This window comes from Plectrocnemia conspersa, unplaced genomic scaffold (genome assembly GCF_051122295.1).
Source record: "Plectrocnemia conspersa isolate PC_06_02 unplaced genomic scaffold, ASM5112229v1 ptg000002l, whole genome shotgun sequence".
Classification (NCBI taxonomy): Eukaryota; Metazoa; Arthropoda; class Insecta; order Trichoptera; family Polycentropodidae; genus Plectrocnemia; species Plectrocnemia conspersa.
In genome coordinates, this window is record NW_028277166.1 from 25,927,276 (window position 1) to 25,942,325 (window position 15,050).

A 15,050-nucleotide genomic window follows, 5' to 3' on the forward strand; every position below is an offset into this window, starting at 1 on the left:
AATGCGAGGCGAAAATATGCAATTACTTGTTAAAAACGTGTCTGTGACTTGCAGAAAAAAAATATTTGTCACGCAGATGTTATACAAACGCACGTGACGGTTAAATATTTAGACGGATTAAGGCCACTTGCAAAAGCACCTTTGAGTCAGTTCCTATATGTTCATAAGTTTCTGAATATCCAGCAGTTAAAATTATGCCAGTTACACAAAAATACATTATTATAGGAAAAGTAACAGACAATGGCATAGTCTGTTTCCGCCCCAAATAATCGCATTGGCATGAGAGTCGAGAGTATGAACCAAGTATTCCATTTAGAACATTTAAACTCGAACTTAAACTTCAACTTAACATCGAACCTTCGTCCATCTACAAAGTGCGTAATTACATATGAATGATATTCAAGACTTGGTAATTACGATATGCAGATAAGACTTTTCAAAAAAAATGTATCTATAACATTGCACAAATCGTACGTGAATTTAATAATACATAATTTAAAATATTTATCATTGCAACCTACGATTCACAAGGTTTGCACAAAATGTATTGTTTTTATAAATAACCGATTGACCGAATGAGATTCAAATGTTGACAGATTAATGCAACCATCATTTACATGATCACACATTTACATGATCGCTTTCTATCTGTTTTAGCATCATCAGGAGATTTATGGTACACTTTTTTATTTTTCGTATAGATAGAGTTTTAGAGTAGCACTTTTAATAATTTAGATTTTTATCTCTTGATACTGCTAAAACAATTTTTGTTCCCTGAGTCCCCAAAAAAGTTTTGTTCTGTAAGTCCCCAAAGGACATGAAAGCGAATTTAAATCACGTAAATATAAAAAAGTATTCTTTAATATATATTATATATATATATATATATATATATATATATATATATATATATATATATATATATATATATATATATATATATATATATATATATATATATATATATATATATATATATATATATATTTTATAATATTATATGATTTTACGGGATTTATTCAACACTTTACTTAGCTTTTTGCGATGTGAGGGTTTTCGTATTGCGCCTTTTCTTACTCGCATCCCGTTTGCCAACGTTTCGCCCACCGATGTTGGGGTCGTCATCTTGGGCGTATCTCAGCCTCCGTCGTCTTTGATTCGATCTTGTGTTTTATTCTGTTACTAGGAGAGAAACAAGTGTATTAATAATAAAATTGCTTTGTTTAAATGAATTATTATTTATATTCATTTTGTTCAAATTTAATTTTGCTTGGTTACCAAGTTACCGGTAACCAAGTATCCGGAATTGCTTTCGTGTTATCTATTTTTTTTATATTGCTATTTTTTTAATTTCATTTCAATTGCTTCCCTAAATTTTTTTTTATATTGGATCTTTAGTTTTGCCTAAAATTTGAATTGTATCAGAGTTGATTTTTTATCAAAGTATTTTATCGCATTTCTATGTTCTAATTTTTTTGTGAAATCCTACGGTTTGTCTGACCAATTTAAATTGAATCACAATAGTTACAAGAATTTTATATACTTCTTACTACTTACTTAACCTTTTTTTTACTTACCTTTTTTTTATACTTACCTTTTTTTTATTAACAATGCATTTTTACATTTCAATAAAAAATATCATGTTTCACTTAATATAAAAATATAGTTGTTATTGTATCGTAGATTTTTTTACTATTTTTTCAATGTATTTTTTAAGCTTATTAATATTTGAATATTTTAATGAGCGTGTGTGGGTACACTGACGAGCAAAGCAAATTTATTGCGATACGTGTAGATTGTCGCTTAAAATCACGTAAATATAAACTTATATGTATTTGTACGCACGTATATATTGTACATACATGCTCATAATAAATAATAATTGTTAATAATAAGTTTAATAAAGAAAAAATATTTTTCACTTAGCAGGCAATTTGTATGGTAAACAAATTGGTCACATCACCTTGGGTCTAACTAATGTTTTGGTTAAACTAATCAGGTTGGTTCAACTCAATTTTGAACCTGCGACCTTATGTGGTTTATCCTTGACGTCAATCAAAAGGTTGATAAACCACGGATAAATAAACTTTAAACGACCCGGTTTTAAAACTGAATGCATAACGTTGCTAGCATTTTAATAACATCCACCAAGAAATAAATTAGTTGTATAGTCGTTGATTAAAACCTGAAATATTTGGGTTTGAATTTCATATGAACCCTAGTATTTTTAATTCATATCGTAGCTGAGAGATTATAATTACTTATTATTATATAATTATAATTACTATCGAGTATCACAGATTTGGTTTTCCTAGATTTTCATAATCTCACGGATGATTATCATTGTGAATAATTATAAAAAAATCGAGCTAGATCTAGCTGTAATACTAGTTTATAATTAATAAAATATATATTCACTAATTTAAAGACTAAATATTTTTAATATGTTAAAAAAAATATATTTTATTTAATTAAATTCTTTAGACTAATTTGACAAACTACTGCTATTTTACACAAACTGCTATTTTATTTTAAAACGCCTGCTTATCGAAAGCAGAAAAAAAATCATTTTGACCTGTTATATAATTCAATTATCTTTTATTTAAAAGAACAAGATTTTTGCCACAAAGACGATATTTAAATTTTTATGCAAAATTATTTGCTTACACTCGTATAATCGATTTTCCTTCTGATAATGTTCATTATGTTAATTTCCTTTTATAACATATACACATATACTTTGACAGAGTATTTAAAATTCAAAGTTAATTATTAATAAGTGTAAAGTCGAGTTTTACTATATATGTATGTATAATATATATTTATTACATTTTTTACAGAAGAAAAATTATTGCGTCATCTTCCTGTAGCTCTCCCTCTATATCCGATGCAATCAACTTTAAAGTAAAATCTCATTAATTTTTTTATAAAAAAATAACGAATCTAATTTTGGAGCGATTTATAAAATAAAACTTTTAAAAATATTTTTTATTTATTACAAATCAGACCACATTGGCACTTATACAAAATTTAAACGTGACCATATTCAAACATGCACTCATATACATATAAACACGCACACATATTAATATTACAAATGCGCATGTTTTACGAAATAAATAAAATTGAGAAAAATGTTCGGCAAGCTGTGTTTTCGAGCGCTGGCCTCCTGGTCGCAACGTGAAGAATAAGGGTCACAATCGCAACTATATTTGGCACCCTTCAGCCCACAGCTAAAAATCGCTTAACATCACCGAATTGTCGATACCGTTCTTTTAGAAATCACAATTAATTGTATTCCAACGCTTCTAGTAAAAAAACACAAGAATAGAAATACGGATACGATCCGTACTTATTATTATAGAGATATTCAATAAATGTATTCTGTATTAAATGTATTACAGCGTTGGATGATCCCTCTCTGCTACGGTGGTGCTCGTATGGAGAAGTCCTTCTCAATATGTGAGCGCCCATGACAGTATGCTGTCCGCGGGCAGCCGGGGTCTGCTGGTCTCTTCGAGCGTCTGCTTGTGACTGTCTGTGACTGCCCTCTTCTCATCGGAGTTTAGGCTGCAAAGCTAGCTGACCAATCACAATCATGCAGCGATCATCCAGTAGATGTACTCGTTTCTTAGAACAGCGAAATAGGTATATTCCATTAGAAAGCAACATTTGCTTGATGGGCATTGTCCAAGGTAGTATTCTGAAACGGGAATTTTGTGGATCCGGTGATTTATTGTTTCCGTAACCATTTCGCAGCAAATTCTTTCAATGACGGAGAATATTTACAATAAGAACACTTGCGTGTTATTTATATGATTTTTTCTGGTTATAACGAAGGCTTTTGTTTGTGGTCCCAACCTTTACGCTATTGTCTTGTTTACTTGTAGACGAATGCTCATTTTGGTCGCAGTAAATAAACATGAGTTTTAAGAATAAGACATTTAATTTCCGAATTTATGACAAAGTTTTTCGAACTCTTTTTATTACCAAGAGAGTTTGTCGCCGTCTTTGAGAAGCGTAAGTGATGAGTGACTGTGGAACGACGCGATCGAAAACCGTGTTCTTGACTCACTAAAGAATGTCGACAGTGACGAATTATATCTAAGAACTTATTAGATGCCGTATTAATATACATATTTGTAATGGATAAAAAGCGTAACGTAATTTAATATGATAATTTAATTATTGTTGACTGTGTTTTTGTGATGATGCTAAACGATCCTCTGATGTGTCTCGTGCCGTCTCATTGCGTTTTTTCCATCTGCCAGATATTTTATAATGCTGGTTCGAGCTGGTTGAATCGCAGATGAGGATGTTTGCGGGTCAATTGCATCGCTTCTTGGACACATCCACGAACTGTGTTTACACCCTAAAATATAAACGGCCTAGATAGCCACTCTAGTGGTCTTTTACCGAGTCGTTAGCTAAGGGGTAGAAAATAGTTTCATGGGCATTTCAGAACGCGTCCTTTTCACACAAAGAGTAGTTTTTTTCGGTACTTATGGGTGATTAGCGTCTCGAGATATTTTCGACTATTAACGTAATTGCTTAGTCTCGAGAGTTCTCTTCTGTTGTTGTTTTTACTTCCAAGATCCCAACATAAATAATAATACATACTATATATAAACAATTCATAAATAAAAAAATCGTTTAATTCGGTAATATAATAATTTAGACAAAAGTAATGAACTCTGTGGGTTATTAATTAAATTTTGCCCTACTATTTTATTTAATTTATGTAAAGGTACAACAAAATATCTCAGCAATCATTTTTGCAGACAAATGATATAGCTAAATACATTTCAATAAAAGTCTCTTTCGTTAAATATACTAAACGGAAACTGGAAACCTTTTTCCCACAATTCTCGAGGGAGTTGAATTTAATTTAACCAGCATATATAACTCAAACCGACAAGGTATATTATATAGTTCTAAAATCCCACAGGATGACCTTTTAAGTTCGTCGAGGTTTACATAGGCATCGAAGAAACCTCTACTAGTTGACAAATTAAACATCAAAGACTTGTTTGTCTAATATCCTGCAGAGCGGCGGGCACTTTTAATTAAGGTCTCTCGTTTGAATTATTATTATTGTTACAACTATTTTCGTATTTTGTAATACGCATCTACCCGTCCGTGAAAGCTTTCTAATGAAGATACTTTATAAAAGCTTTCCTTTCACTCGAATTTATTGCCTCAAGGTTTGTGTTTCTATTTTTGTACGTCAGTTTTAACAGGTGATGAATGTCGACAAAGTGGCGAAACCGGCCAATTAAGCGGATTACGGCAAAACTCGAACGTAATACCTTAATCTACAAGGCAAACTTCGTTAAGGGATAAAATTATTATTTAATAAATTTTATCTCAGTTACGAAATATATTAATAATAATTTCTCGATAAAAGGCAAGAAAATAAAATATAATATATGACAGAATAATATATTTATTAATAATAAAATTATCTATTTTATATAAACTATTTAATTAGTCGTTAATGATTCATTCGCATAATTAGAGGTTTCAGGAAGCACAGATTAATTGCTTATTAAGCATATATATTTATTTTCTTATTAGTCTGTCGTTAATCTGAGATGATTTTGTCAATAATACCCATAAACAGATTATGTATTATCGTTAATTGAGAGCTATATTATAAGTTTATATTTGCTACTACTAAAATTTAGTGTATATATTTATATATGTATACATATAAATATGAATACATTTATTCGCGTTTTATACTTTGGTTTCCTAGGGACTATATGTAATAAATATATGATCTCATCTTTTTAATGCAATAATGTGTGATGTGAATTTTACACTGTTAAAAATAAAATATATTTTACATTGGGCACATATTTTTTTATACGTATTAAAAGCTAATAAATTTCAAAGTAGCTTTTCACAATATAATGTAGATGTGAATAATGAATAAGTTAATAAATTTGTAAGCGAATTATCTATAGCTGTGTGTGAGTACGAAACGTGTAAAGTATTTTATGTGAATAAATAATATAATTTAAATGGATTATATGGATCAAGGAGCGATTTTTTTTATTCAATGTTCGTTTACCAATATAAAGTGCTTCATGTAAAATAAATACTTTTGGTATACGAGTTTCTCTTATTATCTGTAAAACAGAATTTTCCGAGAAGAAAATGAGCGTAATATTTTTCAACAAAGATAATAAAAATATAATTTCACAAATAAAATAAATTGTAAAATAACATTTATTCATAGAAGAATGGGATTTAGGCTATGCAAGGATATACAAAAATCGTAATGCTCGTCTTAGAGTAGCATACAATGTTTATTTGTTTTTAAGCAATTAGTTTTCTTTAATCAATAAACCAAGACAACGAAATAAATAATCTAAGGTGAGATATTAAATGACACTCTTTGCCGAAATCGAATTGTAATATATTTTAGACCAACAATTTTAAACCGGTGGTACTAATATATAATATGAATTACACTAATTTCTGTGTTGATAAACTATTAAGCATTAATGCAGATTTTTAACTGTTGCAGTATCGATTGCAAGTTTTGAGCAATCATTCAATTATTCGTAAACCTTTTTTTGAGCTTTAATGAGACAAGATCTTCGTAGTAATTTAACCCTTCTTAGCATTGAAAAAGAAACAATAGAAACAAATTATTTTGATTATGTGATTGCTCAGTTTGAATTATCAAAATGAAAAAATAAATATATTTTAAAATGCTGATTTTTTTTAATAAGTAGTGTATTAGCGTCAATCTCATCGTATTTGCTTACTGGTTTTTCGCTATTTTATGTGTTATTTATTTCGCTTTTAAGGTTTGAGAACCATAGGAGTGTGACTTCGTAGCTAGTGAGACGCTTAGTGGAATCTAGTTAGAGTTTTACTATATTATATTACAGACGATAAATGCCGAGATGTTTTCTCCAAGCGGTGGTGGAGAAGCTGGCGCAGGGATGATGTCCGTGAGAGGCCCTCATAGGTCTTGTAGGTGAAATTTTACAGCGGAAATTTTTTTCTCTCTACTACAGTGGTGCTCGTATGGAAAACTTCCTCTCGGGATATGAGCACCCATGACAGTATTTTGTCCGCGGGTGGCGGGCGTCTGCTGGTCTCTCCGAGTGGCTGCTGGTAACTGCCTTCTCGTCATCGGAGTCCAGTCCTGCAAAGCTTGCTTACCAATCACAACTATGCAGCGATCATCCCCCTCCTCCCCATTAATGCTTTAATAATTTATTACATTAGCTCAAAAATATAAATCAATTTAAAGTAATCTAATATTATATTTGGCATGATAGATTTTTGCGATTGTTTGTAGTTTTTTTCGTTGCGATTTTTTACGTACGGTGTACCATAAAAACTAATCTCCTTAGATCTCAATGAGAAATGTCAAATGACAAGTGAGAGTACAAAATGATCTATCAAAACTTTTGCGAACACTCAACAGCCTACGACAAGGCGATGCTCTAGCGTGCATTCTGTTCAACATTGCCTTAGAAAAAGTAATCCGAGATGCCAAACTTGATGTTACGCGCAGTGTGTATAATAAATCGATATACATCTTCGCCTGTGCTGATGACAAAACAGGCACTAATATAATACTTTAATGCCATTGAATCATGAGCCAGGAAAATGGGGTTGAAGATCAATGAAACAAAAACAAAATCCATGTCGGTTATGCCTAGTTTGAGGAGCCAGTATCCTGAAAATCTCGAAATGAACGAGTACACTTTTAAGTGTGTCAGTGACACACTCACTTTACCGATCCGTCAATTATTCGCGTCCACTGTGACACTTTAGTACGTAGAGAATCACGACCGCGTCCTTTTTTGCTGACTTATGGGGCTAGGACGTCCACATTTTCCGACTCGCTTAAGGCTGTGGCCATCCGGCTCCTTAATACGCTGGCATTTCACATTGACCTATTTAATGTCAGCTACGAGGAGATGCTCCGGTTTGAATCATTTAGTTTTGATATTTTATGATTTTTTGTATATTATTTTAATTATATGTATATATATTTTTTTATGTATTGCAATACTACAATAAGTCATTATTTTCGACCATCGTGATGTATTGGTCTTAATTTAATTGAAATAAATAACAGAAATATAATATATAGAAAAATAAAAAGGAATATTATTATTTTCCTATTAAATTGATGTATAAATATATGATAGATGCGGTTTTTTAAGCTAAAACTCATTCGGAACTAATCAGTAATAAAGATTGAAAAAAGATCGTCATACGCAATACTCGTATTAGTAAAAAAAGAGGTGTAAAAAATGAACTTTCGAAATCAGTCATTGTTGGATTGGCACGGCAATTATTAATTTCGTAAGACAGATATTGAGCAATGGCAACACCGAACGGCCAGCTGTCAAAGTAGCGATGTCCGGGTTCGGCGATTCGTCGGCTGGCGATGCGCCCCCCGACGAGGAGGTGACCGTCGTGGACGTGTACGAACTGGCCGCGACCATCGGCAAAGAATGCGAGCTCATCATCGAGAAGCACGGCGGCGAGGCGGTAGCCGGTCTGCTGCCGAGGGTCATCGGAGCCCTGGAGCTTCTGGAGGCCCTCGCCGCTAGAGCCGAGAGGGACGCGCAGGTCAGACAGGAGCTGATCGAGAGGGTGCAGCATCTGGAGCACGACAAGTTGGAGAAGGCGGAATACAGGCAACGGTTTGAGAAGGTAACAGTGCCTTTTTATGCGACAATTATCTTTAATCAAACACTAAAAGTCGTAATTACGATTACCGACCATTTCGAAAACCTTAGGTCAATTCATTTTTTTTTCAATATGGTACATATGGTAAATAATATATAATGGTGGAGCCCTAGCATTTTTTTTAAATATTTCCTTGATGAATTATTATACTTTTTTTATAGCAATCCAAAACGACATCATGAAAGTTTAAGCACTTTTTGTAGAAAAAGAAGCGTTCGTTTGCACAAATGCATCACATTTCCGAGAATCTATATTTGCACTTATTTGTAGCCTTGAGCTTGATTTCATTTGTTTCCTCTAAATATCGCAGAGAATAATAAAAATCAATAGGGCATTTACGCGTGCACATGCATGCGAATGCACGGCTTTCATTTTCATTCAGTGATGAAATATTTAAATCAGTATAAATTACTTCAACTGTACCTGGCACATCTTTTAGAAGATTCGAGGACGTCAAATCATCATAATTTCCTTCTTCTTCGTCACCCAGAACATCAGGATTTGGTGGCACTAGTACTAATCGTATTTGATATCATCGCTTTCATCGGACATCGATTTGAAGGCATCTTCGAGTCTTGTATAGTTATTTTGGCTGGTAAAAACGCAACGGGTTGCTATTGTAGAATCTTCGTAAACACTTAATATTTGTGTACGGTGCAGGGCCGCGAATTGTAAACTTGTCATGGAGCAAAAGCGAACTGAGTCTGGCCTACTTCCGTTCCACGTGCTGTGTACTATGAGAGATTCATTATTATCATTGCCTGAAATTGTGCAACAATGCGGACTGAACAATTGGTTGACAGTCAGATGCCCATTGTACACGCTTGTGTACAGGGCAATCAAATATAACATAGTACACAGTAATTGAAAATAATTGTCATGCTGATAATATCTTATGTTTTAGTAGAGTTTAAATATACTTAATAATAAAAAAATAAGTCAAAATATTTTATTATTTATAATAAAAAACGATAAAAACATCTTACCTAAATAATCTTGTTTCAAATCCGTATTACGATGGTAAACCAATGACATTTATTTACGCATTATTGCCAAATTTTATTTTTTATAGTTTACTACTATCAAATCGTTTCGAAATAAGTAATTACTTCCATAATAATTACAGAAAGAAAACACCAAATCACACTTCGAACGGGTGTACACAAGTGTGTACGGAGGGCGGTATTGGGTTAATCAAAATAAATCTTTGAATGCATTTTTCAAAAATGTGTGAAAAATAACATTGATGTAAGAGAAAGGGGTTTAACGCCGTTGGAGTATCTAAAAACCAACATACGCCAAGTTATATATGAGATACCATTCGAAATATACGATAAGATCGGCTGCTGCAAAAGGTTCAGAGGATGCCATTTAATTGATATTATTTTTCATTATTAATGAAATATATCAAATGTTCGATTAATAAAAAAAAATTCGAAGATATCTTTGAATTTGTCTGTTTTTTTAGTGTTCTTTGATACATTTTTTTTAAATAAAGGGTTAAGTATACAATATTATGTCTGTCTGGAGGAGATCTGCGTGAATTGCTTTCGCTGTAGGATCATGAAATAATATTTGATATTTAAATATACAATTTATTTTATATTGAATCAATTCATATATTTAAAATTCACAAAAGCTTAAAAATATTTAAAATAAGTAAAAATGCATTTTTTATCATAAATTATTATTTTACAGTTGTTAACATTTAAAATTTTATAATTAATCATATAACGATTTATAGGAGTTGGAGATTATTGAAGAACAATGGCGCTCAGAATCCGCCGAACTGGTCACGGCTATTTCCCGCTTGCAAGAAGAAAACAAGAGGCTTGTGAAAGAACGCGAAGGTACCGAAGGAGCGCAATCGACCGAGACGAACCCTCTGATGACAGCGAGCAGCGAAAACATTTGGCGAAGAATGGGCGAAACCAACGAACAGCAGAGAACGGCGCTGCGAGAAAAAGATGTGCTGTTGGAAGACAAAGAGACTATCATCGAAGGGGTACATTAACACTTAAGAAAGCTTGAATACAAATACTTTAGAGTAATCTTATAATTGTGATTCAGTTGACAGATCAGGTTAAGAGATTGGCGACGTCAAACCGTGAAGCACGTCGCAAGCAGAAATATCTCTTACAGCAGATGAGAATACTTTGCTCTCAGAAAGCTGAACTCGATGCTAGTATTCAAGCGCGACAGAGAGAAGTTATAGCTTTACGTGAAGCGCTGATTAACGAACAAGTCGGTATTTAACTCTGTATTTGTAATTGCTGTAAATATGTTTTACTAAAATTTGGTTGCTTCAGCAGAATGGCTCTGGAAACGGGGCACAATTAGCTGAGTTGATCAGAGAAAGAGATCAATTGAAGGAGCAGTTAGAAGCTTTGCAGCGAAAGAATAGGTATTATATTTTACTATTTATATATTGTTATGTGATTATTCATTATATTTTTGAATTATAGTTTGGATAATGATCAACCAGCTTCGTTAGAAATTCCTAATGATTTTAACGAAGAGAGTAATAACGGAGAAGATGATGAGCCGCCCGTGCAAGGACCTTTGCCTTACGAACCTGACGATGCACCGTGGAAGAGACAACAATCCGGCATCAGGAAGTTGTGAGTGCTTCTTATTAATTTAAATGCATTACACACGGCTTATATGTGATTGTAATCCTGTCCCTCTTTTCAGTTTTCGTAAGCTATTCTCAGAATATGACGTATCTGTGGGATCTTTTTCCGGACGTTCTTTCTCCACATTCACTACTAGAATGTCCCACACTAAGCACGGCGTCAACAAGTGAGGAATCGAGGAGCGTTAACGAAGCCATAGCTAACAGAAAGTCTTCTTCCACTTCCACAGTATTAACCGAGGATGAATGTTCTTGCTGGACACAAAGCACAAACAAATCCAAATACAATAGTATCAGTTTTATAGATTTAGATGTAAAGAGTGTAGCGTCGAAAGATCGGTCCGTCGATTATTTTGAAGATCGATCTTTAGATAATTCCGTTTATGTAGATGCTCTCGAGTATTATCAATTAGACGACGACGATTCGGACGATGATCTGTTTAGTTTCGAGCTAGATTCAGATAGTACAGTTTATATAGAGTCGAATACGTCGAGTTACTCTACTTTGTCACTGGACAAGTTTAATTATCGTTCAAAGTCTGATATTAGTACAGTCGCGTTTAAAAATGACGGATTATCCATTAGTGATAGAACTGATTTAGAATCAAATAGCGGTGAAGGAGAGATCTCGTCGTCGACTGAAAGTATGAATTTACCTAGTGAAAGTCTGCCGGACTACGGCATCATTTGTAGGTTTTGTTTAAAACGGAAACCATTAACAGCGGATCGTCGAATCGGCGATCCGGCCATAGATTTAGCGACTGAAATTTTTAACGAAACGGGAAAAACTAGTCTTGTATCGCAGTGCGAAACCAATACGGCGATGAAGCTGAGCGACTCTGCTGAGCTTTTCGTTTGCGTGGCCGCCGCTTTGGAATGCCTCATCGCTTTGTGGCTTAGACATATGGATCACAAGTGAAGGTTATTTTTGAGGCGATAGGTTAATAAAGACCCTTTGATTCACAGAGCCTTTACTTTTAACTGCTTTCCGCGCACAAATTTTGGCACCATTTTTATATATAAAAAAGTAATATTCTGCATCTTAACGATCTTGAACAACCTTGATCTCAATTTCACGTGTTGAATAGTGACGGGGAGACAGAACTCCACACCTAGCAATTTTTTCCTCATTTTTTTATTTTTGTGTGTGACACAACATATATTTTTGGTCATAAATTAGTCTTTTCCCTTTTTATACATGTCTCCAAGTACCATCCAAGCAGCAGCTGAGCACATGTGCATATCTTTGACTCCAATTTTATTGCTGTATCTGAAAGTTTATATATATTTTTTAATTTTTGTGCACGGAAAGTGGATAAAAGTTCTGAAACACAAAATCTATCAATAAGTATTGTATTCAGATAGGGATATTTTATTTCATTTATGCATTCCAATGATATTCCTTCATTTAATTTATTTTATATAAAAATATATTCACGGTATTAAGTGGTAGTTGTAATAATAATAAACTATTTAAATTGTAGCTCCAGAACCATGAAAAAATATATATCATAAACATATTAATATAGAGTGGGGAAAAAGTAAATATACTATTATTGTAAATAGAGTCGAATTATACTCCTCATAATCTTTATACTCCCTTATTTTTAATTCACTAGGGTTTTATTTTTTATATTTGGAGCTTATTTAATTAAGTTTGTATATAATTATTAGGTCAGGAAGATAAAATATAATTTATCCCACTCTACTATACTAAATTTTAATTTACTAATATAAATACATTAGCCATAGTTTTATTAAAAATAATAACTCATTTATAGATCAATATTATTTGTGGTACTTTACTTGCTATCAATTTATTGTGATAAGTTTTTTTTGATCTATCTATTAAAAAACATGGTGTTTTGTAGTAAATAAATTATAATTTTTCATTAACGATTTGTGATTGTATATTAAATTATTTTATGTTTTCTTTTTCTTTTTATCTTACAATTATATTTTGACTGTTAAAATGGGACGTTGACTTATTTTAGTTTAAATTAGTATATAATATCATTGGAAACTATTATCGGAAAAACTTAGTATTTTTGTTGATTAGTATGTATTTTTTTTAATTTAAGAACTCAAACGTACATGTCAATTTATTAAGTCGTGATTGCGATTCATTTCATAAAAGGGAACACGGAAAACACATTGTCTAAGACAGGGCTTAAAAATCTAATTAATATTACTCAATTTTTGACATTTTTCACATAGAAGAATCATATCTGATATAGCAAACCGTTTCTTAGATTGTTACAGTGAATCTTGAAATTATATCATACTAAATAGTCGACTAATGAATTTATAAATATGTACATATATAAACAGAGAATCTGTACACTGAATCTTATTTGTGCGTATATAACTATTTAATTCAATATAAAGTGCGATGTCATAAGAGATGTGATAAAGAGTAGAAGTAGTAAAATTGATTAACAGTTATTTATTTGCATTTGGCTTAATTATATTTGTATATGTATTTTTAGTTTTTAATTACTAAATGTGATTTTTTTATACTATTTTATATTGTGATTTTTTTATGTAAGCTATGTGGTTTTTGTATTATTAGAATATAGAGATTATTTTTGGCAGGCCTAAATTAGTAGATATGTTTATGTTGATTAGAACAAAAAGTATTGGACCTTATTATGACCATTAAAATATATTATATATTTTTAAAGTATTTTATATCCTTCTGACAATTTTACAATTTGTGATCATTAAATCTTTCTGTACAACAATACAAAGTATACAAAATATCTTATATTATCACATAGTCTTCTATGGTTAATTATACTTAGATCAGTTTTGAATTAACGTATGTGGTGCTTGTGAAAAGTCGGGAAATGGGAGTTATAGTAGTGAAAAATAAAATGTTTTTTTTTTGTTTAAGAAAAATGTAGATTTGTTCAAAATTTAAAATTATATGTACATGAATTAAGATGATACAATACTAGTCTCGTCATAAGAGTTATTCTTCTGATGTACGATTGACGTTTCTCGTCAAGAATTGTTACTATAAATAATCGATAATGTTCCACTTGTAAATAAATATGAAATTTTGTGATTTTTATTTGGCGAGACAATATATTAATATTACGACATTATTAAAATATATAAAATACATATAAATGTACAACAGATTATCTGATATTATATCATTTTAGCGGATATAAAAGTGTTATTGGAATATGAAACCCAGGCATATGTAATTTTTATTGAATAAACCTAATATGATATTATTATCTACTGGTGTGTTTTTATAGTGCATGTGAAAAAATAAATTAGTATGTGTCCCACATGTGTCAATTGCTCGAGCGTCTCCTGTCATTACGTTTCAATGATAACTGTGCTACCTTGTGAGTTAATTTTCTGAGTACGGAAAAAGTAGGTGTCCATTGTTCAGTATGCAAATTTGCTTAACAATACCGTTTTCTAAGCAATGCAAGCAGAAGTTTTGCCACAAATGTTGGATTATAATTGGTGAATATTAGAGATTTGTGTTTTCATGATTTTTTATGTAAGAGTGATTTTATATTACATTTCAAATGTTGCAAGAAGTAATGCTATTGAAATAGTATATTTTTTTCTGTTTAAATAAAATTGTATTTTTTGAGAAAAATCTTAAAATGACAGCTCTTTGGTCTCCTTCTAGTGAGAATGTTTTCTATTTTTCTTGGTA

General features: G+C 31.8%; 1 protein-coding gene across 2 annotated transcripts; it reads left to right on the forward strand.

Annotated features, from left to right (window-relative positions):
• Positions 1-8,342: 8,342 nt before the first annotated feature.
• Positions 8,343-14,617, forward strand: Rilpl (Rab interacting lysosomal protein like). Of its 2 annotated transcripts, none has more exons than XM_088181381.1 (6): positions 8,343-8,694; positions 10,475-10,735; positions 10,777-10,974; positions 11,043-11,134; positions 11,196-11,351; positions 11,425-14,617. In XM_088181381.1, exons 1-6 carry the CDS (start codon positions 8,395-8,397, stop codon positions 11,534-11,536), a joined length of 1,119 nt encoding a protein of 372 aa, XP_088037507.1. In that variant the 5' UTR covers positions 8,343-8,394; the 3' UTR covers positions 11,537-14,617. The 2 variants fall into 2 exon arrangements, with proteins under 2 accessions (XP_088037507.1, XP_088037508.1); XM_088181382.1 differs by having other exon boundaries at positions 10,801-10,974.
• The last annotated feature ends 433 nt before the right edge of the window (positions 14,618-15,050 follow it).